This window comes from Camelus bactrianus, chromosome 17 (assembly GCF_048773025.1).
Source record: "Camelus bactrianus isolate YW-2024 breed Bactrian camel chromosome 17, ASM4877302v1, whole genome shotgun sequence".
Lineage (NCBI taxonomy): Eukaryota > Metazoa > Chordata > Mammalia > Artiodactyla > Camelidae > Camelus > Camelus bactrianus.
This window is the reverse complement of record NC_133555.1, coordinates 30,177,005-30,201,864: the sequence shown is the minus strand read 5'-3', so window position 1 is coordinate 30,201,864 and position 24,860 is coordinate 30,177,005. Positions and strand designations below refer to the sequence as shown.

At 43.3% G+C, this 24,860-nt stretch overlaps 1 protein-coding gene and 1 non-coding gene across 2 annotated transcripts in view; both read left to right on the top strand.

Annotated features, from left to right (window-relative positions):
• Positions 1 to 24,860, top strand: part of CACNA2D3 (calcium voltage-gated channel auxiliary subunit alpha2delta 3) — a 776,451-nt gene that overhangs the window by 413,373 nt on the left and 338,218 nt on the right. Inside the window, exon 11 of the mRNA XM_074344645.1 lies at positions 2,405 to 2,518. Coding sequence (XP_074200746.1) covers positions 2,405 to 2,518 — 114 coding nt within the window. The remainder of the gene's footprint in view (positions 1 to 2,404; positions 2,519 to 24,860) is intronic.
• On the top strand, positions 9,066 to 9,141 carry TRNAC-ACA (transfer RNA cysteine (anticodon ACA)). The gene has a single exon. It is a non-coding gene; the product is annotated as a tRNA-Cys (tRNA).

Sequence of the window (24,860 nt, the reverse complement as noted above, 5' to 3'; positions counted from 1 at the left end):
TGGTTAAGACCAGGTATGAATCCTAAATTATAGTTTAGGATTGGTGGATGCAGCAAGGGGAAGATTTTGAGGTCAGGGATTCAAAGAGTCTTAGTGTATAAATTGTCCTTTGATGGGTCTTTCAGGAAGTTCCTGGGATAAGCAATAAAGTTATTTGCAATTTTCATCTTCCTGAGCAAGAGTTTTCTGGAATAGTAAATTATGTCAATAAAGACAATAGAATAGGAGTTATATGGAAAGTTTTCTGGTGCAAGGGCCTTAGTTCTCAGGTATCTCTACCTATTGATACTATATCATGGGCCCTGTCTGCTCATTAATTTAAGGGCACCTGTCCAGCCTGAGTTGCAGGAGTGGCTGCCAGAGCCAGGACTAAAGTGAGGCACATGCCAAGGGCACAGAATTGAAGGAGCACTCACTTACTCTTTGGGTGGTGGCCTTGGTGACTGCCATGTAACCCTGGAACCCTGGAAACGATGGAGGAAGGAATAGTAGGAGAAGGAAATGAACATTTGTGGAGCCCTACCATGTATTACCATCCAGTCGAGGAACTTCATCTCATTATTGGGAGGCTGTAGAGAGTAGACTCTGGAGGTGGACTGCCTGGGTTCAAATTTTGGCTATTACAGATAGTGGCTCTGTAACCTTGGGCAAGTCAGCTAATCTCTCTGTGCCTCAGTTTCCCCACCTGTTGGGGGGAGGATAATGATAGTACCTATCTCAGAGGCTAGTAAAGATTAAGTAAATTCATACTGATAGCCCAGAATATAATAAACATTTAAGTTGTGTTATGTCAACCATGTAAGCACATTATTCCCATCTTGTAAGTGAAGAAAAGGATACTCTGAAAAGGGAACTTATCCTAGGCACCAGTTTGTGGTTTGGGATTGAGCATTTTCCAGTATACTATGGTATTCCATGTATGTTTTGAGCTGGCTTTGCTTTGTCCTAATATAGCCACAAGACAGTTCATTCATTCCATCCATCCATCCATCCATCCAATCTTTTCTCAAGTTACTGCAACTTCAAACTCCATATTAGAATTCTAAGTGCATGGTTACTGGGCATTAATCTTCAGCATGAATGCTTTATTAACTCTGGTTCACTAGGAGCCAGCAGAAAATCAAAGGATAGCCTCCATCCTTCCCCTGTGTCATGGTCAACAGATTGAACATGCCCACAGGTTGTCACTCCATGCTTTTACACATGCTTTTTGCCCTCTCTGGAAGGCCTTTGTCCCAGATGTTCACCTCCATCAAGTATTACTCAAATGTCACCTTCTCACTGAGGTCTTCCCTGACTATATTTTCTAAAGTTGCCCTAGCATTTCCTATTTTTTAAGCTTAGCATCAGCATTATCAAACACAACATAATTTACTTATTTACTTTGGTTTTGTATCTCTCCCCAAATAGAATATAAACTACATGACGGAAGAGGTTTTTGTTCATTTCATCTGCAGTGCTGTGTGTGTACTTAGTAAATAATTTTAGAATAAATAAAGAAACTTCACAGATTATAATAGTGGGAGTTTTCACTACTGAAAGATAAAAACTTTTTTGTGTGTGTGTTTGCCCTTTTTATGTAATTGTGGGGTTTTTAAAGGACATTGCTTTGAATTGCAGCATTAATAGCATTCATTAAGGGAATCTTCACCCTTGATCCAAGGGAAGAACAGGAAGGTCTGACTACCACAGTGTGGTCACCCCAGCTACCACTCACAAAGGCTGGGAGCTTTTAAAATGCTGTGTAAAACTGAAATTGAAATCTAGAGTTTTGTACCCCAGTGGGCACCATCTTGGAACTGCAGCATGCTTTACATACTAACATACATAAACTAATACATAATGTTGCATGCTAACAAGTATATATTTAAAACAAACCCTAAAACAAGGGGGTTTAGGAGTGTAGTCTGAATTAGCATGTTCCTGATTTTATTCTCTGTGTGTCCAAAACCTCCTTGATTTTATTTCATAGCACAGACTATATCTATCAGACTCATTTAAACCAGACTCATTTCGATTTTGAAATGAGTTGCCTGTCACATATTCTGCTGCCTGTAAATGTGTTTCTAAAAGGTTGTTGTGCCATTTCCTTTGGGCTTATATTCTGAAGTACTGTCTATGCTTGAAGATAAGAGAGGTTAACTGTCCTGTAATCTCACTTCCCGCCTTATGTGCATGTTTTTGGAAATCTCTTCTGTGGTTCTGCTTTAGTTCCAGTTTTTCAGAGCAGATGTGGAGATCCCTGAGTGGAGAAAGGCTTATCCTGTAGGTTCTGTTTTGGTGATGCAGAATGAGCTCTCATTCTGAGAGGCTTCCTAAGCCCAAGATCGCATGCTTCTGGAGTCTCATGGATATACAGAGCCCTCAGTTATGTTTTTCAGTTTGAACTTCTTTCTTTCCACAGTTCAACCACACAGGACAAGGAAGCATCTGCAGCCAGGCCATTATGCTCATCACCGATGGGGCAGTAGACACCTATGATACTATCTTTGCAAAATACAATTGGCCCGATCGAAAGGTGAGTCAATATTGATAACATCACTTCAGTGCTGTCTGTGGAGAACCTGTATTGTGTTGTAAGCTCCGGATTGTCCATGGATAAGTACCCCATGCAGACTTAATCTTGTAATGATCTGTGGTTTCTCAGCCTTGTGTTTCTTGGTTGACCAAAACCGAATACTATGGCTTTCCTTGTTGTCAAAATGAAACTTTTTTGGAAGAGAGAAGAAACCCATGAAGATATGTTCAGCGTTTTCAGAGAAAAGATTCACCATGAAGTGTGCCTTGCCCATAATGGACAGTGCTTCCCTTTGCTTTTGTTTCCCATGGAGCCAGAACTGCTTGTTGGACAAGCACCAATGGAATGGTGAGGTCAGCCTTGATGGTCCTGTAGCCGTCTCCTTTATGTTTCTCCTTTATGTCTCCTGTAGTTCCTTCCTGGGCCTTCATTACCACCCATAATCTCCTTTCCACCCCCTAATACTGTTCCTCACTCTTGTCAAGGCTTGTCTGTTCTCTATTCAAATTCTTTATTTGCTTTCCAAGTTAACATTTATTTATCTGATGAGCCCATATGTTAGGGTATCAATGACAAATGTTACTTTTTTTGGTGTCGTTTTGAGTGCCTTAACCCAGAGGTTCCTCAAGCTATTAGCCAGTTTGCATTCCCTATGGAGATATTTTAAATTATGGATATTTGGGTCCTACTGCATACTTACAGACTCAAAATCTCTGAGGATGTGGCCCAGGATTCCATGTTTTAAGTGAGACCAATCAGCAAATTGGCAGTTCGTGATCACTGTCTCAGCGAAATGGTGGAATTTTAGGAAGAAAAAGAGGTTTGTGTGAGAAGGTGCTATCTTGGGGGTATCACATAGGCACCTTCCTATCCTACGTGCCAATGACATTACTCTGACTGTCTCTGTATGGGTATGAGACTGTACAGACCCAGTCCGTCCTGCTTTTTCAGCTTTGTATATTTAATTTCTGGGAATTGAACTAACCACACACATGGCAAAAAGAAACAGAAGACAAATGATAACTGTTTACTCAGCTATATCCAGAGAGCATGTACCTTGAGGCAGTATAAGATGTCATTCTGCATTCTTTTAGTCATTCTTGGTTTCCACATGTCTCTGTAACACAGGCACCTCACCTCACCAAGCATGAGTCCAGTGATTAAAGATACACATATTTTTTTATAACATGGTCCCCAGATGGACGCCACCTCCTTTCCCTATTGTTCAGCCTTAAAGACAGCCATTACTTCTGAAGCTGGAGGAAAAACTAGCTGTGCTGTGCTTGCTGAGAGAAGATGGGACTCTGGCATGGCACCTGCCTGAGGGATATCCAGAAGTAAATTTGGCAAATGCAGCTCCTACAATAAGCACTGACTTTAGAACTTAGCCCTTGAATAAGATATAAATTCACTGTTGGACAAGGTGATTTTAGATGCAGTATCTCCAGGGACAGGTAGAGGCCAGAGTTAATTCCTAATAAATGTACGTGATGTGGAAGGAGGAGCATGCTGGACACAACTGCATCCCTGTAGCACTTAGCACAGTGCTGGGCACATGGCTGCTACCTAATGAACAACTGTGAGGGGTGGCTGAGTGACTGAGGGGCCTGGTGAGGAGGCCACAGCATTGGTAATCATGGGTAGGGCCATGGACATTTTGTGGTCAGAGAAGATGTTCACAGATGGCTATGACATCTCCCAGCATGGAAGGATATTTTGCATTATTTAGGACCATCTAAATAAAAGAAGGAAATAAAGGGGCCTTTTAATAAGCAGCTCCGTTAACACCAAACGTGCAATCATGTGAAACTCATGTGCTAATCACATAACTCCCTCCTGCTTGGTGATACTTGATGGTTAGCAGTAGCCTAGGAATATTGGTATTTAGATATCCTGTCCTTACTTGCAGGGAGAGGTATAGGATAAGGGCTACAAAGTCATAATTCTTCAGACAAAACACAAATTTCAACATATCTTTCCAAAGCAACAATATTGACTTCAGCTGAGATACTTTCTCAGATTAATTGGAACCCGGGTCCTGGAAATTTCAGTATTACATGTAGCAGTTTCATCTACTTATGAAGTATTATCAAGCAGAAGAAGACTTTCTTTCTGTAGCAACAGAGCCTTTATCTATGATTGGAAATTTATAACAGGATCCCATCTCTCCTACTCCATTCTGGAGAGTTCCATGACATTCATGTGCATATTTATTCTCTACTTTATGACTTCTCTGTGAAGGTGCAGGTAGTAAATTTGCATAAAACCCCAATGTGATTTGGCACTGTGTTAAAATGAGATGCTGTGTCATGTCTAGGCTGTCATCTTTCTCCACTGTTTTGAACATTAGATATTTAGTAGAAGATTGTGTCATGCTGTCATTGGCAGTCTTCAAGATTACAGAAACAGGAAATGGTTCAGAAGAGAGTACGATGATCTTAAGTCTGGAACCTGGTTCCTGTAAGACAGTAGTCCTCAAACTTGAGCAAGGATGAGAATCCTCTGGAGGGCTTGTTCCAACATAGATTGCTTACCCCACCTCCAGAGTTTCTGACTCAGTACGGCTAGTGGGGCCTGAGAATGCCCATCTCTAACAAGTTCCCAGGTGATGTGGATGCTATTGGTGGGTGAACCACATTTGGGAACTACTGCTGTAGAAACAGCCCAAGGAATATAGGGTTGGGTTACTCTGTGGGCTCTGCCAGTTTCACTTCCCTCTGTTTACCTTTACAAGGGCCTGTTCACTCAGTCAAATCCAGTGCACACATATGTTTGTGGCTCATACTTTGTTTAAAAAATTATCAATTAATAGTCATCAATTAAAAATCTGAAGGTAGTTATAAAATGTTAAAGTTTTAGTTTCTCTCATAAGGGTTACACACAGCACTTTGGAGTCAACATTCTCATATGGCAGTAAACGGCTAGAGCTGAGAAATGGCTCTCCCCATAGACAGGAAATGCATGGTCCTTTTGGCCAGGGCCTTCATCACTCTTCTTTATTTCCTCTCAGCCCACTTTACTTACATGTTTTATATGCCCATAGGTGTGGAATTATAAACTTTTCTTGATTAACACAGGCATGATCTAGATTACCCAGACTCTGGGGATTTGTTCTTTCCTCCTAGTCTGCAGTAAGCTTTCTTTCTTCTTCTCCAGCCAGATGCCATCTTATCTTTCCCTAAACATCAAACTGCCTCAGAACCATCATAAGGGAAGTGTATAGCTTCCTGTCCAGTACTGTAATCCCTTCTAGGCCTGTCTTTCATCTTCATTGATTAGGTGAGTCCTTGAGGACAGTCTGTGAGTCTCTGAACAGTCCCACCACCATGCACCCTATCCCTGCCTTGCTGGGAAGTGTGGCATTGAGACCCTAGGGTTGTCTCATGACTTCTGCCGCCTGGTGTTTATGTCCTGTATAATCTCACCTTGAATATGGGTGGGGCCTGTGGCTTGTTTCTAATCATTAGAATATGGTAAAGCTGAGAGAATTTTGCAGATGTAATCAGGGTCTCAAGTCAGTTGATATTTTAGCTCATTAAAAGATACATATCAGGAGTGGGACTTACTTAATTGAAAACCCTGAAAAGAGGGACTGGGTATTCCCTTGAGGGCAGGAGGCTCTCCACGCTGGTTTGAAGTAAGCAGCTATTTGAAGAAGACAAGGAACTGGGGGCAGACAGTTGGCCTCCAGCCAACAGCAAGCAAGAAGCTGGGCCCTCAGTCTTACAGCCACAAGGAAATTAATCCTATCAACAATCTAAATGAGCTTGGAGGCAGATTCTTTCCCAGTTGAGCCTCCAGATGAAAACACAACCCAGTCAACACCTTGACTGTCGCCTGGTGAGACCATGAACAGAGGATTCAGTTAAACTGTGTCCAGACTCCTGACCCACAGATGTGTGCTGTTTTAGGCAACTACATTTGTGGTCACTTGTCATGCAGCAATAGAAAACTATTAGAAGCAAGGGGAAGGGAGAAAAGCAAGGTAATCATTTATTGTAGCAATGCTATGAAACATCCCCAAATTTAGTGGCTTAAAATAATAATAATGTATTATTTCTTGCAATTCTGTGGGTTAACTAGGTGGTGGTTCTGCTCCACGTGGTGTCAGAAGGGGTCACAGTTGAAACTGTGTTCATATGCAAGCTTGGCCGAGCTGCCTTGGTTCTCCTCCCCGTGTCTAATCCTTCCATGTGGTGTCTTAATCCTTCAGGGAAACTCTGTGAGTCCTCTTTCTTCAGTGCAGTATCCTGGACTTCCTTAAAGTATGGCAGCTAGGTTATAAGAAAGGAAAATCAGAAGGAAGTGGGGAGCAGGCCAGGGGAGTACTTGTGAATGTTATATTTTAAATTTGTTTACCACCTAACCAGGGCCTTGTTCAAGTAAAACATTGTAGAATGGGTTGGAAGAAGGAAGGTATCATTGGCCATTTAGCTATGAGTTTACGAAGGCAACATCATGATCGCCTATGTAATGTGTCCCTTGACAGCATTTTATTTCTGAGAGCAGAAATGAGGAGGTGTTTATTCATTTATTGGATGCCATTTACTTTTGCCTAATATCCATTGGTTAGTGGCTTAATGGCAGCTTTACACACTTGGAATAAAATATGAACTCCTCAACATTAAAGGGACTTATTCCTGGATCTGCTCAAGAAATAAAGCTGTCTACATTTCTACATTTCAATTAGAAAAATGGTCATACCTGCCATTGATACAGTTGTTCTTCCAAGTGAACTGAAAAAGGAAAAAGGTCATGGAATTATTAATCATTACCTCCCCTGATGCGTAAGAAAGAGTGGATACATAAGAAAATGATAAGTTAGTGACTTAAAAAAGAGGTTGGCAAACTGTGTCCCACTGCTTACTTTGGGTAGTTCCTGAGCTAGGAATGGATTTTACATTTTTAAATGGAAAAAAGAACTCAAGGAGAAGAATATTTAATGACATGTGAAAATTATATGATGTTAAAATTTTACTGTCTGTAAACAAAGTGTTATTGTCACACAGTTACACCCATTTGGTTACACTTTGTCTGTTGCTGAATAATAGCATAGCTGTGACAGAGACCATCTGGCCTGCAAAGCCTGAAATAGTCATTATCTGGCCCTTTAAGAATGTGTTTGCCAACCCTTGATCTAAAGGAATCTTTGAAGAAGTTTAGATCAACCAGTGTATAGTTGAGAGTCATTGCAATGCCCTTAGAAATTTATACACTGGCTGAATTAAACAGAAGATGATAGTGGCGATTTCTCCCTGCCTTTCCATTGCATTTTTCTACTCAAATAAACTAGATGAGCCATATGATGGGAGAATACCATCTCTTCATGCTGTAGGTATCTCTTCCCCAAATGTGGCATGACCCTTTCTTTTTGGTCATGAGTGTTTTTTTTTCCTTCCCTTCTGCCTTCTCCTCCCGTGCTGCCCAGGACTGGCATACAGTAGACAGTGATTCGGAAAGAGAGCCAGCAACAGATACCCAGCCTGGGGCTGCACCCAGTGCCTGGAATGTCGGATCTTCATAAATGTGAGATGTACTTGTCCCAGGAACCCTGTTTTGGTGGTGACGTGGCACATGGCAGAGTGTCACAGCTTTCAGGTTGTTGGAGCAATAGAGGCAACAGCCTGGAAGAAACAGATTCTCTTTTTGCCAAGACCCAGGAAACCAGGGACTCCCTGAATCCAAATAAAGTGGAACCACTGGAATCATTGTCACTGTGGGGTCAGAATCAACCCACTCATGAGTTCCTAACTCTTGTTTTTCTCTGCATTATTCTTCAGGGAGAGAGATTTGGCTGCAGTTGTCACATGACAGACAAACCAAGTCTTAACTCACTTCTGCTGTAGGTACATGGTGAAACCCTGCCTGGGTGTGCAGTGAGGGTGATGACCCTTCTGTCATCTGTCTGTTGTGTGGGTCTGTGATGAGAAGCACAGGTGGGATTGGAATGCTCACTTTACTCCTCCTCCCCAAATCTCCATTAATAAGAGAAAGTTTTAAACTGATTTCCTGTACTTCAACGTATAAAACAAAACTAATGAGAGGTAATTCTTATTGAATGCTGACTGTCAGGCACTGTTCTGAATGCTTCTTGTGTATTTAATTCTCAAAGAAACCACATAAGGCAGGTACCATTATTATCCCCATTTGACGACTGAGGGAACTGTGGCAGCAAGAGGCTATGACACTGATGCAGGTTTCCATAACTAGTGTTTGGAGAGTCTGAAATGACAACCTAGCAGCTGAATGCTGGAGCTGTGCCCTTAGCCAGGAAGTACACCTCTTGAGGGCAAAAGCAAAATTAAGTGGGCTTAGGTCAGAGAAAGAGCTGGCCATATTGAGTACATTGTCATCAAGACAATGAGTTTGTTTCCTTGGCCTTCCCACCCCCAAGTGCAGGAGAATCTGCAGAAGGTCAGAGATTTTGGGATCTCAGAACCCACTGGGGCTTCAGGCAGAAAGTAACAGGAGGACAAATTGTGCAGCCTTAGGATGAGGCTGTCTGGGTGTACCTAAATGATTTTCCTCTTCTAAAAGCATAGGAGACGGGGTAGGGTATGGCTCAGTGGTAGAGTGTGTGCTTACAATGCACAAGGTCCTGGGTTCAATCCCTAGTACCTCCATCAAAACAAACAAACAAACCTAATTACCTCCCCCCAAAACAAAAGCAAATATATATATATACACATACATACATACATACACACACATAGGAAAATGTCAAAGGTAAATGCTATGTCAGTTATAAGTGTCCTTTGCTTTATTATCCATTACCTCCAGAACAAAAGTGAAGATGGTAACTGAGGCCCTTTGAGAGACAACTCAGGGTCCTTGGAAGATGCCTGGTGGCCTGGTGGGGCTACAAGGAGGGGTGGACACAAGCAGGTCTTGGTTTGGGGGTAAAGGGAAGCCCTTGATCATTGGGTGGTTTGGGGACCTGGCTTTGGAGCACTTTTGGAAACACTTGGAAATCTGTGTCCTTTGAGCTGGTGTCACACAGATCTCGAAGAAGGGGCTCTCTTGGGAATTTTGTGACAGGCCTCCCTCCCTTGGCATAATTTGGGAGCTAAAGCCTCAAGCCCACCATGTCCTAGTGGCCTTGGAGGGGCTGAAAGGCTTAGCTCTGCCTGGGCCTTTGTAGCTCTGGGGTAGTTTTGGAAAGCTCAGGGTGACATGTGCCATGCTGGGGAGCAGAATTCCTGAGCTGAGTGAGGGCTTATCCTTTTAAGAATGCAACCCTTAAGTAATCTTAAGTGATTTAGAAGGAATTTTTTGTTCTTTCTGTTTCCTGAACTACATTTTCCCCTTCTTTGACTTTCAAATGATTTTTCAAAGCATTGTTCTTTGTCTTTCTTTGAGCCGGTTGAAAGGAGAAGGGATTTTTCTGAGACCATAGGCAACTGGGGAAGGCATTAAGATCCTACTGCTCACAAAGGAAGGGTCTCAAAATGCTCCTCCCACCCCACTCCACCCCATCTCACCTGCACTCTAACTCCATCTGTTCCTTACCCCATAAAACCAGATTAAGGTGGGGGCTTGAGGGTGGCAGGGGCAGTTGGCCAGGACAATAGAGGAAGGAGGGGGTGATAATTCATTTATTCACCAGATTTTCATTGAGGGCTCACTGTGTCTCAGGTCACTGTACCAGAGCCCAGGAAGATAGGGCAGACATGGTAGCTCCAAAGAGACCCCAGAGAGCAGATAACAGATTACAGATAACAAGTGAGAAAACCACTAATTAAAAGCCATGAAAAATATTCTGAATGAGACAAACAAGGACCAGAGACAGAATGGGGTGGCCAAGGGAGGCCTCTCCAAGGAGGGTGCATGTATAGGAAAGGAGCTGGATGGGGAATGGTGGAGGGAACAGTAGTTTCAAAGGCCCTGAGGAGGACAAGTTGGGTGTGTGTGAGGAGCTGGGTAAAGAGCACCTGGCTGAAGCCTGGTGGGCACGGGGACAGTGTTACAGATGACAGGGTACTGACAGGACGGGCAGGGGCCAGCTCCTCCAGACTTTGATGGGCACAGTAGGAGTTGGGATTGTGATGCAAGGGTAGTGGGGAGCCATGGCAGGCTCTTGAGTGGGGAGAGACATGAGCTGGTCATTGTCAGAAGCTCTCTTTGGCTACTGTGAGGAGAGTCAGTCTACAAGGCATGGACTTGGGCTGGGTGTGTAGTTTGGGTACTGGCTCTCTTCAGCATAAACAATTTCCATGGAGGGTGGTCTAGGTAGGAGACTTTTTAAACTTCGTGTGAAATTTCCAAGATGCTCCTGTTTCTTACTGCTATTTTACTTTAGAGCTCAGTTGAGTGGTTACATTTCTCTGTTCCCTTCCTTCCTCTCTCTCCCTCCCTGACTGAAGTCACATTTGGTCTGAAAGTTTTGGGTGAGTTTGTGTCGTCACTGTATTTTCTCAAGGGTGATCTATCCTACAGCTGTCTGAACATTTATTTCTCATGATCAGTCAGTGGTATGACAGGAAAAAACATTTCCAGTCACTGGTGAGAGTTCATGCAGGGCCTTCTCGCCACTGAAGGGAGAGTTGAAATGGTTCACTGTCTCCCAGTTTATTTTTAATTACTTCTGCTGGTACTAGACATCTTGTGACTCTGGCAAGAAGAACATGACGAGACAAGTTAGGAACCAAGTCTAGTGATGCGTGGCTGCTGCCAGCCATTGAAAAAGCACTTCATGTCAGGGCTCACAACAGCTGCATGGGTGCCTTCCCCGCTGCCACCAGTGCTGTTTCTCTTTGTGGGCTTGGCATGGGGGCCTTGGCCTCTGTCCAGGCACCCCTGTCTTCAGAAGACAGGTGGAGGGACAGTGTACATTCCCAAGTAACCTCCACATCCTCCTGTAATTGGCTCTTCAGTAGCTACTCTTCAGGGAGGCCCTCTCCACTGCTCCCCATGCTGGGTGCAGAGTCAAACACTACTTGCTTTTTCTTACTTCATTCTTAGCTCCACCCGATGGGTAGACACTGTTATTGTCACTGTTATTGACATACTCATGTCACAGGGGGATTAAGCCCCTGGCCCCAGAGCCCACAACTCTGAATCTGGGGGTCTTTGATCGTCATCCACATCAGACTGTTCACACCTGTGCTTGAAAACTGAGGGGTCGGTGTTGGGGAGACTTGTAAAAAATGTTTCCTGTGTTCCATTCTCTGCAGGCCCAACACCAGAATTGGCATTTTTATAGGTTGATCGTAGACCACACTGTGTGAGCAGTGAGGGTTTTAGTGCCCCTCCTTGGCTTAGGGAAGCTGGAGCAGCTGAGAAATGCCACTCACCTGGGTTATGTGCCCAGTGGATCAGGCGGGGTCCAGGGAGGGACAAAAATCCACCAGTTATTTTAACAGAGAGCATTTAACATTGAGAATTATTAAGCAGAAAGGGCAAACAGAGAGGTCTAGGGTATTATGTAAGTAGCAACTGCAGGAAAAAACTGTACCCCTGTGGCTGATGGGAGAGGGCAGGAGAGGGGAAGGGAAGAGAAGATCATTATTAAAACTTAAAAGCTGAGGGGAGAGGACTCAGAAGGCTGGGACCCAGACCCCTGAGTAGGACATACTGGCTGGAAGATGCTGGGGTCTCTGAGCTGAGAGGAGAACCCTGTGGGGCTGGCATCCAGACTTTTGAGAGTGGGTGCTGGGGTCTCTGAGCAGGATGCAATGAAACTGCAAACTGGATTCATTCACTGCTGCTGAAATGAACTGTCCCTGCCAGAGGGAAGAGGTCTCACTGGAGTGATGGCATTGGGGCCAGGAAGCCACCAGGAAGCACATGGAAGGGGCAAGTCCTTTCTCCTCCCTTCATCCTTGTAGCTTCCCCTACTGACCCTTTTGGCAGACCCTCATCAGAAATAGCTGGCAAAGCAGAAATGTGGTTTGCAGAGCCCTGGCCCCAGCCTCACAGAGCCCAGTGGATTTGGTGCTGAGACACATTAGCTTACTAACTGGCACACCTAGTAATAACTGGAAGCTTGCTGAACAAGTTCAGCCTTATTTGCAGGCTAATGACATGTCAAGTTCTTAACTTTCTGCATTTTTATTTCTCTTGAACTATTATTGAGTAGGGCTCTTGAGGAGTAGGTAGGGTTAGGAAAGCAGTGCTGCCCTATTGAAGAAGGTGGTATCTGGATGCTGACAAGTCTGTTGCCCCCATCTATAAACTGGGGCTAATTACACTCTCCTTTCAGTGTTGTTCAGAAATAAAGATAATGTGCTACCAAGCTCAGTGCTGGGCACAGAGTAGGCAGACTGCATGATGCTGTGTCACCATGATTGCCAACCACCCACGTTGTTAAAATCCTTTTATTACAGTCAAAATGTATTTGTACCGGATGAATTCAAGATGGTGTAGCAATATTTTCTCAGATGTGGAAAATAGAAAGTACTCTTTATTATCCCTGAATATGGATTAATTCTGTGTGGTGTCTTGGTTGACTTACAAGAAGATTAAAGTATTCAGCTACATTTTAAAAACATTCCTAGGCCTTTCCTTTTACCTGTTTCATGAATAAATATACATGCAGTATCCTTTTGACCTCCACTTCTGGCATGTATCAAAATATACTGAGATACATTTGACTACTCAGTATCTTTAATTAATGACTCACAATAGCTATTGTTCCTCTTTGAGATGAGCAGCCTGTCTTGGCGAAATGTAAAGAGGAGATTTGAAAAGTAGTGTTGTTTTATATCATTTGTCCCTTTTCTAGAGTGGTGATCAAGGCCCAGACTGCCTGGTCAGATGTCCAGGTTTTTCCATTCCTGAGCTGGGTGACTTTGGGCAAGCAATTGACTCTCCCTGTGCTTAGTTTCCTCTTCTAGGAAATTGGGGGTGAGAACCATGCTGCCCTGGCGGGGCTGTTGCGGGGGCAGATGAATAGTGCCCAGAGGCTAGCAAGTCCTTGGTGGGCAGCAAGTGCTGGGCAAATGATGGAGAAGAGATTGTGGTCTGTGGGCCCTGGACTAGCCTCATCAGGTGCGTCAGAGTAACCTCCTCCGGCTGCACTGCTGTGAAGGCAGAAGAGGATGTGGGCTTGGCAGGGCAGGTCTGGGAACATTTGTGGCTTGTTGAATGGGTTTGGAAGCACTTAATTCTCTAAAGTAGCCTCATATTATTTTCTTACCTCATTTGCTCCCTTCGTAAAACTGCCCCTTGGATGGTTTGGCAGGAAGGCTCATGACATCTGGTCTGTGAGACACTGAGGACTGTGAGCTGGTCAGCCAGGTAAAGAGAGGTCTCTTCCAACAGAGGCTATTTGCCTCTAGTAGCCAGAAATTGCTCTTCCCCTGAGGGAGCCTTGCTCAGGCTCAGTCCATCTTGCATGTTCATCATTGTGCCAGTGAGCTGTTGCCCCCCTTTACTGCATTTCCTTTGTAGGATGGGCCAGGGAGGAGGGCTTAGCAGATATCAAGAAGAGAGAAAGATGACGTGGTTAGGTTAGGGGTCCCCAGGAGTGGAGGCCAGCATGCTTCCTGCCACTCTCACACCTGCACGTAACTTGTACTCAAACCACAGTTCTTCCCAATTCTCAGATAGATTTGTTTCATTGAAAGTAGGTATTCCACACCCTGTTAATCCACACAGCAGCCAGACACTTTGGAAACTGGAGGCACATTGTGCCAGTGAGCCTCCAAACCTCCACTAGCTCCTCACTCTGTGCCAAGTTTAAGCCAGAGTTCTAAGAGAGGCCCCTAAGGCCTGGCCTGATAGGTGCTTGTTCACTCTCACGGGCTTTCCACCCTCTCCCTTCACACAGGCCTACTGAGCGCAGGCCTCCTTTGGATATCTGCATTCTTGTGCTCTCCGCTTGGGGCGCTCTGCCCCCAGATTTCCACATTGGTTCACTCTTCACTTCCATTGTGTCCTTGCCCAGACACACTTTTGCAGTGAGATCCACCCTGACTGCTGATTTAAAGTTATCTCCAGCCCTGACCCCCAGCAGTCTTGGTTACTGCTTTCCTTTAAGCGATAGTGTTTCTCATCTTGTAACATATTAGATAAGCATCACGAAGAAGTAAATGTGTTTTATGTTCCATCCATTAGAAGTAGAACACTATGAGAGCAGGGCAGTATGTCTGTTCTGTCCATTGGTGTACCCCAAGTGACCAGATCAGTGCCTGCCCCACAGCATGTGCTCGGGGAGCCTTCTGGAAGGAAAGAGTGAATGCTGACCAGCCCTATGCAAACATCTCAGTGCATCTTCAGGTATACTTTTATGGGATAGAGATTTATAGTAGGTCCCTTTTATAGAAAAGGAAACTGACCTTAGAGCAGGTTAAGTAACTCAACTCCAAAGCCCTACCTTTAACTTGCTTCTAAGGGCCTTTTCCTGGTCTGAGACCCTGGGGTGGACAGAGCATAGAAGCCTGCCTGTTGAGCTTCTTTGGCAAGGCAGAGAGTGCCCAGGGACTTCGTGAAAGGCCTGCAGGTAATGGAATTTCCAGCACCTTAAATGTCTGGGCAGCACTTAATGCAGTACTGATTGATGATAGATGTCATTACCTCTGCAATATTTATCCTCTCCAGTGGATACAAGATCAGTTCCTGTTTGGTTCTCTTCCAAAGCTTATACTTGCCACATTGCTAGATGTGTAGCAGGTGCCCGGTAAACATTTCTGGAAGGGAAGAAAGAACAAGTAGATGTAGGTCAAGGCAAGGTATCTGCATACACCCTATGAATCCCAGTGGCCTTGCGTGTTAAATGCCATATGCACAGAGGAGTGACTTGCCCTTGGAACTTGATCCAGCAGCTCAACAGGAAGGATCCCCAATCTCTAACCTGACCTGGAACCTTGCACTTCGTGGTACTTTTTGCTTGTTTTATGTTGCTAGGTCTTCATCCTAGACGAGCCATTGTGTTTTTAGCTAACTTTATTGGTAGAGAAGTCACCTTTATGCCTCATAAATGAAGCTCCTTCTTCCAGCAGATTTTGGGAAATACAATATTCTCCATAGGCTGAGCCTTGCATTACCCCTTCAGACACCTGGGGATAAAACCTGAGGCTCCCAATGCCAAATGATTTTGGCCATCGACCTGTTATCCACCTGACTACCCTTACCTTAATTATTTCCATAAAAAGTACAAGGGGAGGAGATTTCTAGGGCTTAGTGAATATGTTCTGTTTCTGCAGCCCAGCCCTTTAGGCCCTTGTCTGAGCTCAGAGCCTCTCATAGGAAGCTTTCCATTCCCTCCCAAGGTCTTCACATTAATGTTGCCTTTGGTTCATTGTTCACTGTTTCATGTTAAAGAACAGATTTGGTCCTTTCCTCTTCACTCCTTGGAGATTCCTATCTAGAAAACAAAACAATTGATGGTGGTGACTGATGGGGGAGACTCGCAGGAGCTGCATATTAACTGTACAGCAGAAAGGCTGCTGCCTGCTGTGCCTTGTTAGAAAGCAAAGAGGCCCAAATGGAGATTGTGCTGGAAAGCCAGCTGAATGAGGAATGTACAAGGAGGATTAGCTACAGGGCCCTGCAGCATCCTGGGGCCACATGAGGCCCTGGAACAGATTTCCAAGGTGACCTTTGATTTGGAGAGGTTTAACCTGGCTAGAGGCAAGTGTCAGGGGCCTTTTGTGGCAAAAGCCTGAATTTTTGGCATTCTCAATCCTTGGTTCTATGAATCTGATCCTCAGAACTCATGGAAATGTTAGAGCTCTTAAGATTTGGATCATTTTAATTTTGCCTTCACATGATTTGTTTCTGTGCCTCAATGGGATGGAGACCAGAAGTGATGGTTTTAGAATTTTGAAGAAGACTGTTCCGGTTCATACTCTAAGGGGAAGGATGTCTGTGTGAGCCAAAGAGATACTTACTTAAATGTGTTTTTCTTCCCCCCACAGAATAATTGTCTCAACCCTCCTAAAAATACTGATCCTTTTCCTTCCTCTGGACTTAGGAAATGGCCTGTTATGCACTCTTCTCATTAAAGATAACTAACTAACTAACTAATTAAAAAAAGACTGAAAAGGGGGAACTAACTCTTCAAAAAAAAAAAAATCCAGCCAGGGTTTAGTAGTAGTCTTAAGCCAGGATTGGACAATTGGCCCTCTGAAATCAAGGGAAAGAGTTGGAGCTCTCTGAGCTTCTAATTTATAAAACAGCCTTGCAGCTGTTGTAGCTTGTTGTAGCTCCTTTTCTTGCAAGAACCATGAGAAAAGGCACATGGCAGAACCTTGTGGTCCATAGAGGGAAACAGGACAAAATTCTCGAGGAAGGGGAGCAATGTGAATGAGACAGAGTCCCAGAAAAGCCCTAGATGGGACCTGAGACATGAGAATGCAAAAGTGTTTGAGAGGAGGCCTACAGATCTTTCTGGAAGGATCCCTCTCTGCCCTTGCTGTGGCCAATGTCTTCATGGAATTAATTAAAAAACTTACAGCTGGGTCTAACCACTGTCTGTTCTCCCACTGCCTCTATGACCTGCCTGTGCATCGTGTGGAGGTCCGCAGGCCTCAGTGTCTGTGTGCCTAAGAGGGGGTTGGCTTGTTTTTAGAGACAGTGAAGGACCTCCTCTTGTCCTCAGCCCCAGATATCCACCCCTCGCATCACTCAGCTTCTCTGAGTTATCTGTGTGGTGTCTTGGCCTTCGAGGTGCCAGGACTTTGATCAACCTGTGGCAGAAGGTTTGTGTAAAACTCTTCCTGGTTTCCTTTTTTTTTTTTTAACAAACACAAATGGGATCTGGAATTGATCCCAGATAATACATCTGCCTCTTAATTTTACTTCAGAGGGGCCGGATGACGAGAAAGGCGATGAAGACAACTAAATGCATTTATGATTTATGCCCCCTGTGATAAATCAGTGGATGATTTCTCCCCAAAATGTGGTCAATGCCCTGCTAACTCATACCAGCTGACACATCTGTGAGATGCATAAGGTAATAGTGGCTGAGCCCCCTCCTTGCCATGTGCACACCAGGCTTAGAACCCTGCACCCCGAGGATGGGGATGCAGACATATGAGAGAGGGGGTCATCTACACACAGTTAGGAAGATGCTTCTTTGCTGCCACCTTTTTTTTCTCATTGGGTCTGTGTTTCCTTTTCTTGCGGCCCTAATGGTGTAGCTCTGTTCAGCCTGTCCTTGGTTCATCTCCAGCATTTCTTTCTGTGCTTGCCTTCCTGTGTGGTGAGTTAGATTTTTCCATTCCCTAAAGGTGATTTGATCAGGCCAGTTCTCACTAGAGTCCCTCAAAGCAAGTTGAGAGAGTGGAAAATCATATTAACCCTTTCACTAACTCCAGCTGCCTGTATCAAACCACAGATGGCAAGATTCTGTGTCAAGGACCAACTGCAGGCCTTTGGAGGTGGCTCTCTGGAGTACAAGCTTGGGAAGGGTTGCAAGCACCCAACTGGCTGGAAAATGGACAGGGCCATGACCAGCAGGCAGCGTCTGCTGTGCACAAGAAGGCTAGTGGTGGCCCTCGTGCCTCATGTCTGCCATCCCTTTCCTCTGTGGTTTCTTCATATCCCAAAGGCTGCATTTTGCCTTCCTGAACTTGAAAAACCATGTTCCAAAGTAGTCTATCATTAGGAATTTTCAAAAGTCTGTTGAACCATTTTTGGCTGCTTAGCAGTCACATAGCAGCTGGATTGCTTACTTCCCCACCATTTTTTTTTTTAAAGCATTGTCTGAAGCTAATTTATCCAGAAGTAACTTGGTCTTTGGGGGGGAAAATCACATTCGTTTTATAAGTTATCTGCAAATGAAACTGCCTGGTTGTGCCTCTCATTTTCCTCTTGTTGAAAAATGTTTTGTTACTCCATTTTTGCCTTTCTTGAGAAACTCTTGGGAATGCCATTTAAAGAGTTATGCAACATTATTTTCCTCACCTTGCTTTCTGAAAAAAAAAAAAAAAAAATGCCAAAGCCATTTCCTGGGCTAGATGGAGAGGTGAGATCCCCTTTAGATGGGAAAAGGCAGAGCAAAAGATTCCAGAGACTGGCGATTTCTCCCAGAGGCCAACAAGGTTACTGACATTCCTTGTCAGGGTGAAAGATCAGCAAAGAGTGGCTGGATATGGAAGTGCTAGCTTTGGGCTGAGACATATGATGCTTCAGCTAGAGACTCTGATGCTGCTCCATACAGACTATGAGTAGAAAGAAAAAAAAGTGAGCCAGCTAGTACAGGTTGTTCATTTGATGTCTCTGCTGATACCTCACATTACCATTGTCCTGGCCAGAAATAATATACCTGCAGCTGTGTTTCTGTAGGACAACAGGGACATCTAATAATATATTGGGCTAATCTAAGCTGCTTTTTCTCCAGCGATGCCCCAAGGGGAAGATATATACTCTGCCTTTATGTTATCCGGTGGTACTAATCAGAAACCATTGCTGTGGAAACAGCTTGTCCTGTTTGGTCCCCTTCTAATAGGAAATCATAAATTAAAACAGAGCTTGACAGATTCTGCTTAAAGCCAAAATTAAATCCTCACATATTTTGTTGGATATTACATAATTAGTTGACTTCTCAAAGGAGTTCTAATTATGCCTATGGAATAAGCTCAAGATAATGAAATGCATTCATCTATCTGGCAAGCCGTCTGTCACTTAGGACTGAGCTCTGAGTCAGTCCTCTGGGATTCTCCTAGCTCTACCAACGAAGCTTTATTTACAGCCATAGAACTTGGAAATGAAATACAAACTTATTTTATGATGTACTTCTTATTTTTTTCCCCTTTAAGAAAATCAGTTTTCCTTAGCGTCATATACTGTGTAAATCACCATGTGTAAAGTAGCTATACTAATCCCAAAACATAAAGATCCCTGCCACACCCCTCACATACAATGCATTACTAAGGCTCATAATCCACAAAAACTGCCAGAGATAGGAAGAGAATAATGACAAGGCCAACTGGAATAAGTTCTTTGACCCTGATTTTCATTATCTGTAACATTAATACTTAGTAAAAGAACTAGAGAGATGGGTAGGTGGGTAGATGGATGGATAGGTGTGTAAGTGAGTGCACGGATGGTTGGATGAGAGGGTAGATGTATATTTGAACAAATGGGTGAATTTTTAATCAGAAAGAAATATAAATGGAAGAGAACTAATTTAGAAAATTCTACCTTTGGATTTATTATTGTGTATTTGATTGTTAGAGAAAATTATGGGAAAAAAGAGGGAATTTTTTTTCTAAAAACTCCTTATTTGTAAAAGGAAAACTCAAGATTCTTTTAATTTCTCGGTAGACAGCTTTGAAAGTTAATAGCAAAGATGTGGGGAAGGTTGACTTGGAGGAAAATAGAAGAAATGTCTCTGAGTCAAACCAGGTAAGAATCTTACATTCCAATAGCGTAATATATATGACAAAATAGATTCTTTATAAATAAAGATATAACCAAAGTTAGAACAAAGCTCTGCTTAAATGTCCCTGAAAAGTAGACTGTTCCATATCACATTAGTGGATGGAACCAAAGCCAAAAGGAGCCATTCAGAGTGACATTTATGGAGTGTTTCTCTCTCAATTTCTCTGTTTAATAATGAAGATGTCTTAGATGAAGAGGAAATCTATCCAACCCTATTGCTAACACAGACATAAAGACAGTGCAGGTATGCCTCCTGGTTTTCCTTCTCCAATTTAAGCAATCATGCATCTCTCCTGATGGCCAAAGGCACCAAAGACATTTTTGCTGTTTGCTGTGAAGTCACCTTCCTCTCCAGAATTGTCCACTGAAAGACCTCTAAAGGTGTTAAACCAAGTTTCACAAGATAAAAGATGTCTTGTTTTATGACACGTGGTGCAGTGTGGCTAGGTGAGTACTTGGTAGTATGAGGGGAATCTGGACTTGCATTATCCCTAGCACAGTTAGAAATGCTCTGTGCCATTCAACACCTTCCTTCTGGCCCAGCACTTGGGGCAATGGAATCCTTACAAGAACCTGTCCATGTGGTCAGTGGCTGAATTCCATAGAACACCTGTGGGCATTTCTCTAGTTCTAGGGTTGGATTTCCCTCCTATCAAAAGAGCCATTCTTGAGCTCTGTTGAGTAAAAAGTTAGTTCATTCATGTTTTTTAGCAGAAGCAACTCCCTCTGGCTTAAGTTCCCAAAGATCAGGTCCCCTTGTGTACTTATCTACATTCTGACTGGCACAACATGATTCCTGCATGAACATTGTTCTAAAAACCCCTGAATTGAGTACATTCATAAGATTTTCACATGAAAATAACTCTTTCTTGAGCTATTTTTAAAAACATAATGTTGGACTTCTAGAATTAAAAAAATGAAGCTTAAGAATTAGTTTTTAAGACTAAATTATGCCATCTGTTTTGTGCTAATTGGATACATAATGAGTAACCATCGTCCAAAGGAGAGGCTGGAAGGAAGCAGTGATAGTAAAGTCTGATGCCATTTGTAGTGGACACATATGCTTGCAATGGTTAGAGGAACCTGTTACCTTTCTATTTTTATTCCTTAAAGACAGCACCCCTCTTTTCACTCAAGCCAGGGTGTTGAACACTGAAAATTGATACACTGTCTGTTTCCAACAGACCACTTCTACTGAGTTACAAAGACATGGTTTATTTGTTGAAAAAGTGTGCTAAGTATTTGGACAATGTATTAGAGGAGTAAAAATAGGCATTTTAAAATTTGAGCGTTTTACCAACTTGAGATCACAAACAAAAAAAAAAGAAGATTTGGCACAAAGAAAGAATTATTCAAAAATTCAAAGGACTATTTATTTATAGCTGTTTGTTAGACAGTGGTTAAGGAAAACTTCTATTTTTAAGAACAGTTATCAGTAAGCCTCAAGATACAAGACCAAAAAAGCAAATCCTCTGAGTGTGGGAGAGAATGCCTTAAATATTGATAATAAATTAGGTCTAATTAAAAACAAAGTAGGTCAGTCAAACATAGAGTATCTTGAATTCTTACCTTTTTTTCATGCTGAGTCATTAGCATGTGACTGAGGCCGAAGACCCTATCCTTCATTCTTTCTTCACATAGAAATATTAATAATAACGTTCAATCAAGTGTGAACAGCCTGCAGAGTCCAGGAGGCCGGGCTCTACCAGTAGGAGTGCTACTAGGGCAGCTGGTCCAACACTCTGGAGATGGAGAACCATGAAGTCAGGGTGTGGGATACGGCTCCACCATTGTTCAAGGAGGGCTCCTTGGCCTTTTGCTGTGTTTAGTTACAGTGACAAAATCTTAATCACTGTTTACACAGGCTCATTCCTCAGGTGTAGAAATGCATTCTGAGTTCATTCTTGGCATTTGCTTTGCAGCAAGGGGAATTCTTTGTTAAATTTAAAACAAATCATTCTGTTCCTTCTTATGCTACAAAAGTAAGTATCTTCCCCAAACCTGCACAGATTGCTCTGGTGGTAAATTGGTTTGTCGCTTCAACCACTTGATGCAGGTAACAAGGACCCTGGAAGAGAACCCATACAATTGATAAGGAATTGCTCAATTGTGTGCTTGCTGTTAGGGTTCCTTCAAGATCCCCATCCTCATGTGGCCTGCAAGGCCTTGCGTCTGGCATCTAGTCTCTCTCTCAGGCTTTACCTCAAACCTGGGCCTTTTCTCTGCTAAGACTCCTGTCTCCCTTCCTGAGAGCATTTGCAGATGCTGTTCAATCCCTGAAGATCCTCCTGTCCATTACTCAATACACACACCTTTCAGATTTCAACTCTTGTCCCCTGTACCCCAACCTAAGTCATATTCTTTTGTCTTGCTTTCACATGGGGCAGTATTCCTTTCCTTCTGAGCACTTACATTCTCATCAGAGGTGTTATCTTACTGTTTGACTCCTTCATTAAACCATATGCTCCACATGGTAGAGTAGAACCATCTTCATAGGCATGCTACTGATAGTTGCTCAGGGCTCCTCATTCAGAAGAGTTCTCTGCTTAGCTTAATACTCTGCTATTGCCATCTTGAAACCCTTAATACTTTTCTGAACAAGAGTCTTCACAATTTCATTTTGCACTGGGCCCCACAAATCATATGGTAGGTCCTGGGTTGGGGCCATGTATGTTTCTATCAGATTTCTAGCACGTGGCATATGTTCAAGATGTGTTTTGTAAGTGAATGTTTCAGTGACAAAAGATGATCTCCTTTCATTAGTGGCTGCAGTATAAAATGCCTAATACCTAATATCGAGTCAGGATGCTATATATTTCCTTGGCAGCTCACTACTTAATCTTATTCTTTCATGAAGTTTGGCAAATGCAACCAAAATTGAATTAAAAAGACATGCATATTATGATCTAAGAAAAAAATGGTTGTATAAAAGGAAGTATATAAATGGGCTGGTCTGTTGTTAATTTTTTGTTCTATATTTAGAAATGAAAGGGTGATGTTTAGAGAGCCAAAGTGCTAATTGTCTTGCAAAGAGTGCTGTTATAAGCTGGGGCAAATAGTGCATTGGAGAAAATATCCTTCAAATGATAGCAGAAGGTGAAACAGTGACTGGGCGCCTCTAAAGTAAATATAAATGCTTTCCCCTGTGCAAGGACATGGAAACCCTGAAATAACAAAATGTCCAGTTTGATCTTCCCATCATGTAGTTGGGAAACCCTACTCTCCCTCAAAGCAAGCTTGACCAAATGTCTGCTGAGCAGTTTGTGGGAAGAATGCAAGGCATCACCATTTTATACAGTGTGCCCATAAGTTTTCTGTCCCTTGTCTGAGTTGGACACATTTTTCCCATTCTCCCTTGCCCACCCCAAAGGTGATTGCTGCAGTTTGTGGAGTTGGCAGGATTTTCTAGGCTGTGTCGACACAAGCTGTTAATAAATTAGGTGCACAGAAGTGTGATGGCAAGGCGTTTTCTCCTGGAGTTCATAGGCCTTCCAGAACATTTATGTCTCATTACAGCCTGTACAGCAGTTTATGCCCTAATAAATCAGAGATGTTTTGCAGAGATGGGCTGGACCATAATGAATCTTTCTGTTGGCATTTTCCCTTTACAGGAGCAAATAATGGAGCAAAACCGCCCCATCTGGCCACTCTGTGAGAGAAAACTCTCAGTGGGAGCTATTTGCTCAACCATGACAAAGGTCACTGCAGGTAGCAGGAGTGAGGGGTGGCAATGAGGGCTGTGAGTGACAAGGTGGAATGAAGCCATTTATGAGCCTTTATCACTGTGATTATAGGCATTAGCTGGACTGTCAGGGTCCTGTTCTCTCTTCCTGTGATGGGGCCTTGGGTCTTTACTGATTTTTCACATTTAATTTCCAGACCTGTTGGGTGTTTTGCAAGCAGTGCAAGTAGACACACACCCTCAGCATGGCGTGTGGGACTATTCACTTTGATTTACGTTCTATTATCTTAATAAGACGAACTCTCAACTAACTGGAGATGGTTGCCAAGTGGAGTGAGGGGAGATCACCTTCTCTCTCTGCCTTCCCTCACCAGTGCAAAGAGGTGTGTGATGAAAGCCAGGTAAATATGGAAATTATTATTAATTATGTGATGACAGACAGAAATGTGTTATTCTGGCTAGGAAATCAACTTGTCTCTAGTGGAGGTTTACCAGATGTATAAAAAAAGGGGTATGAATCACATTAAAAAATAGTGCCTAGAAATAAGTGAGGGATTTGTTTTCAGTATTTATGCATTTTCAAAAAGAAAGCCATCCTCAATTTTGGAAGTAAATAAATATTGATCATTTCCTTTGTTCCTAGTAACTGGGGTCTCTTTCCTTTGGAGGAAAATTTACACGTAGGTTAAGTCAAAGACTTGTTTTTCTCTGCTTTTCCACCCTAGCTGGTCTGAGCTCCTGCCTTTTGCAGGGGTGTTGGAGGAGATTTGGAGGTGCCCAGACTGCTTGTTTGTGTTTACATAGAGGTTTCTTGGAGGCCTTGGAGAGGGGAATATATCTGGGCAAACTTATTTTTATTCCGTAAAGGCTTGCCTAGTGCCTCTTCAGTAATCACTTTGCTGCTGGGAAAGCAGAGGAGAAGCAAGTGAGGGAGTGCGCGATTTATCAAAAGTGACAAGGAGAACAGAGTTCCTCCATCAGCCTCAGCTTCTCTCATATTTACATAACACCTTCCTTACAGTGTTTTCCCCAGCAGATGGCCAGGTGAGGTTCATGGACTCTGCGTGGAAATACAGCTGCTTGGGGCAGGCACAGGGGATATTTTGGGCTCTCTCAGCAGAATTACACAACAGTCTATCGAGGGAGGGAGAAGGAGGCAAGGAGGCAAAGTCACTCCCTAGCTGAAGAAGCTCTGGGAATGTAGATTCAACGCAAAGTGCAGCTTGCAATTTGGGAAGTTGCCAGGGCCCATCACCCCAAGATTCAGGGAGAAAGTCAAACCCTGGACAAGTCAGTAATTGACCACAAGTGGGTCTGCTCCTGTCTGCTCTC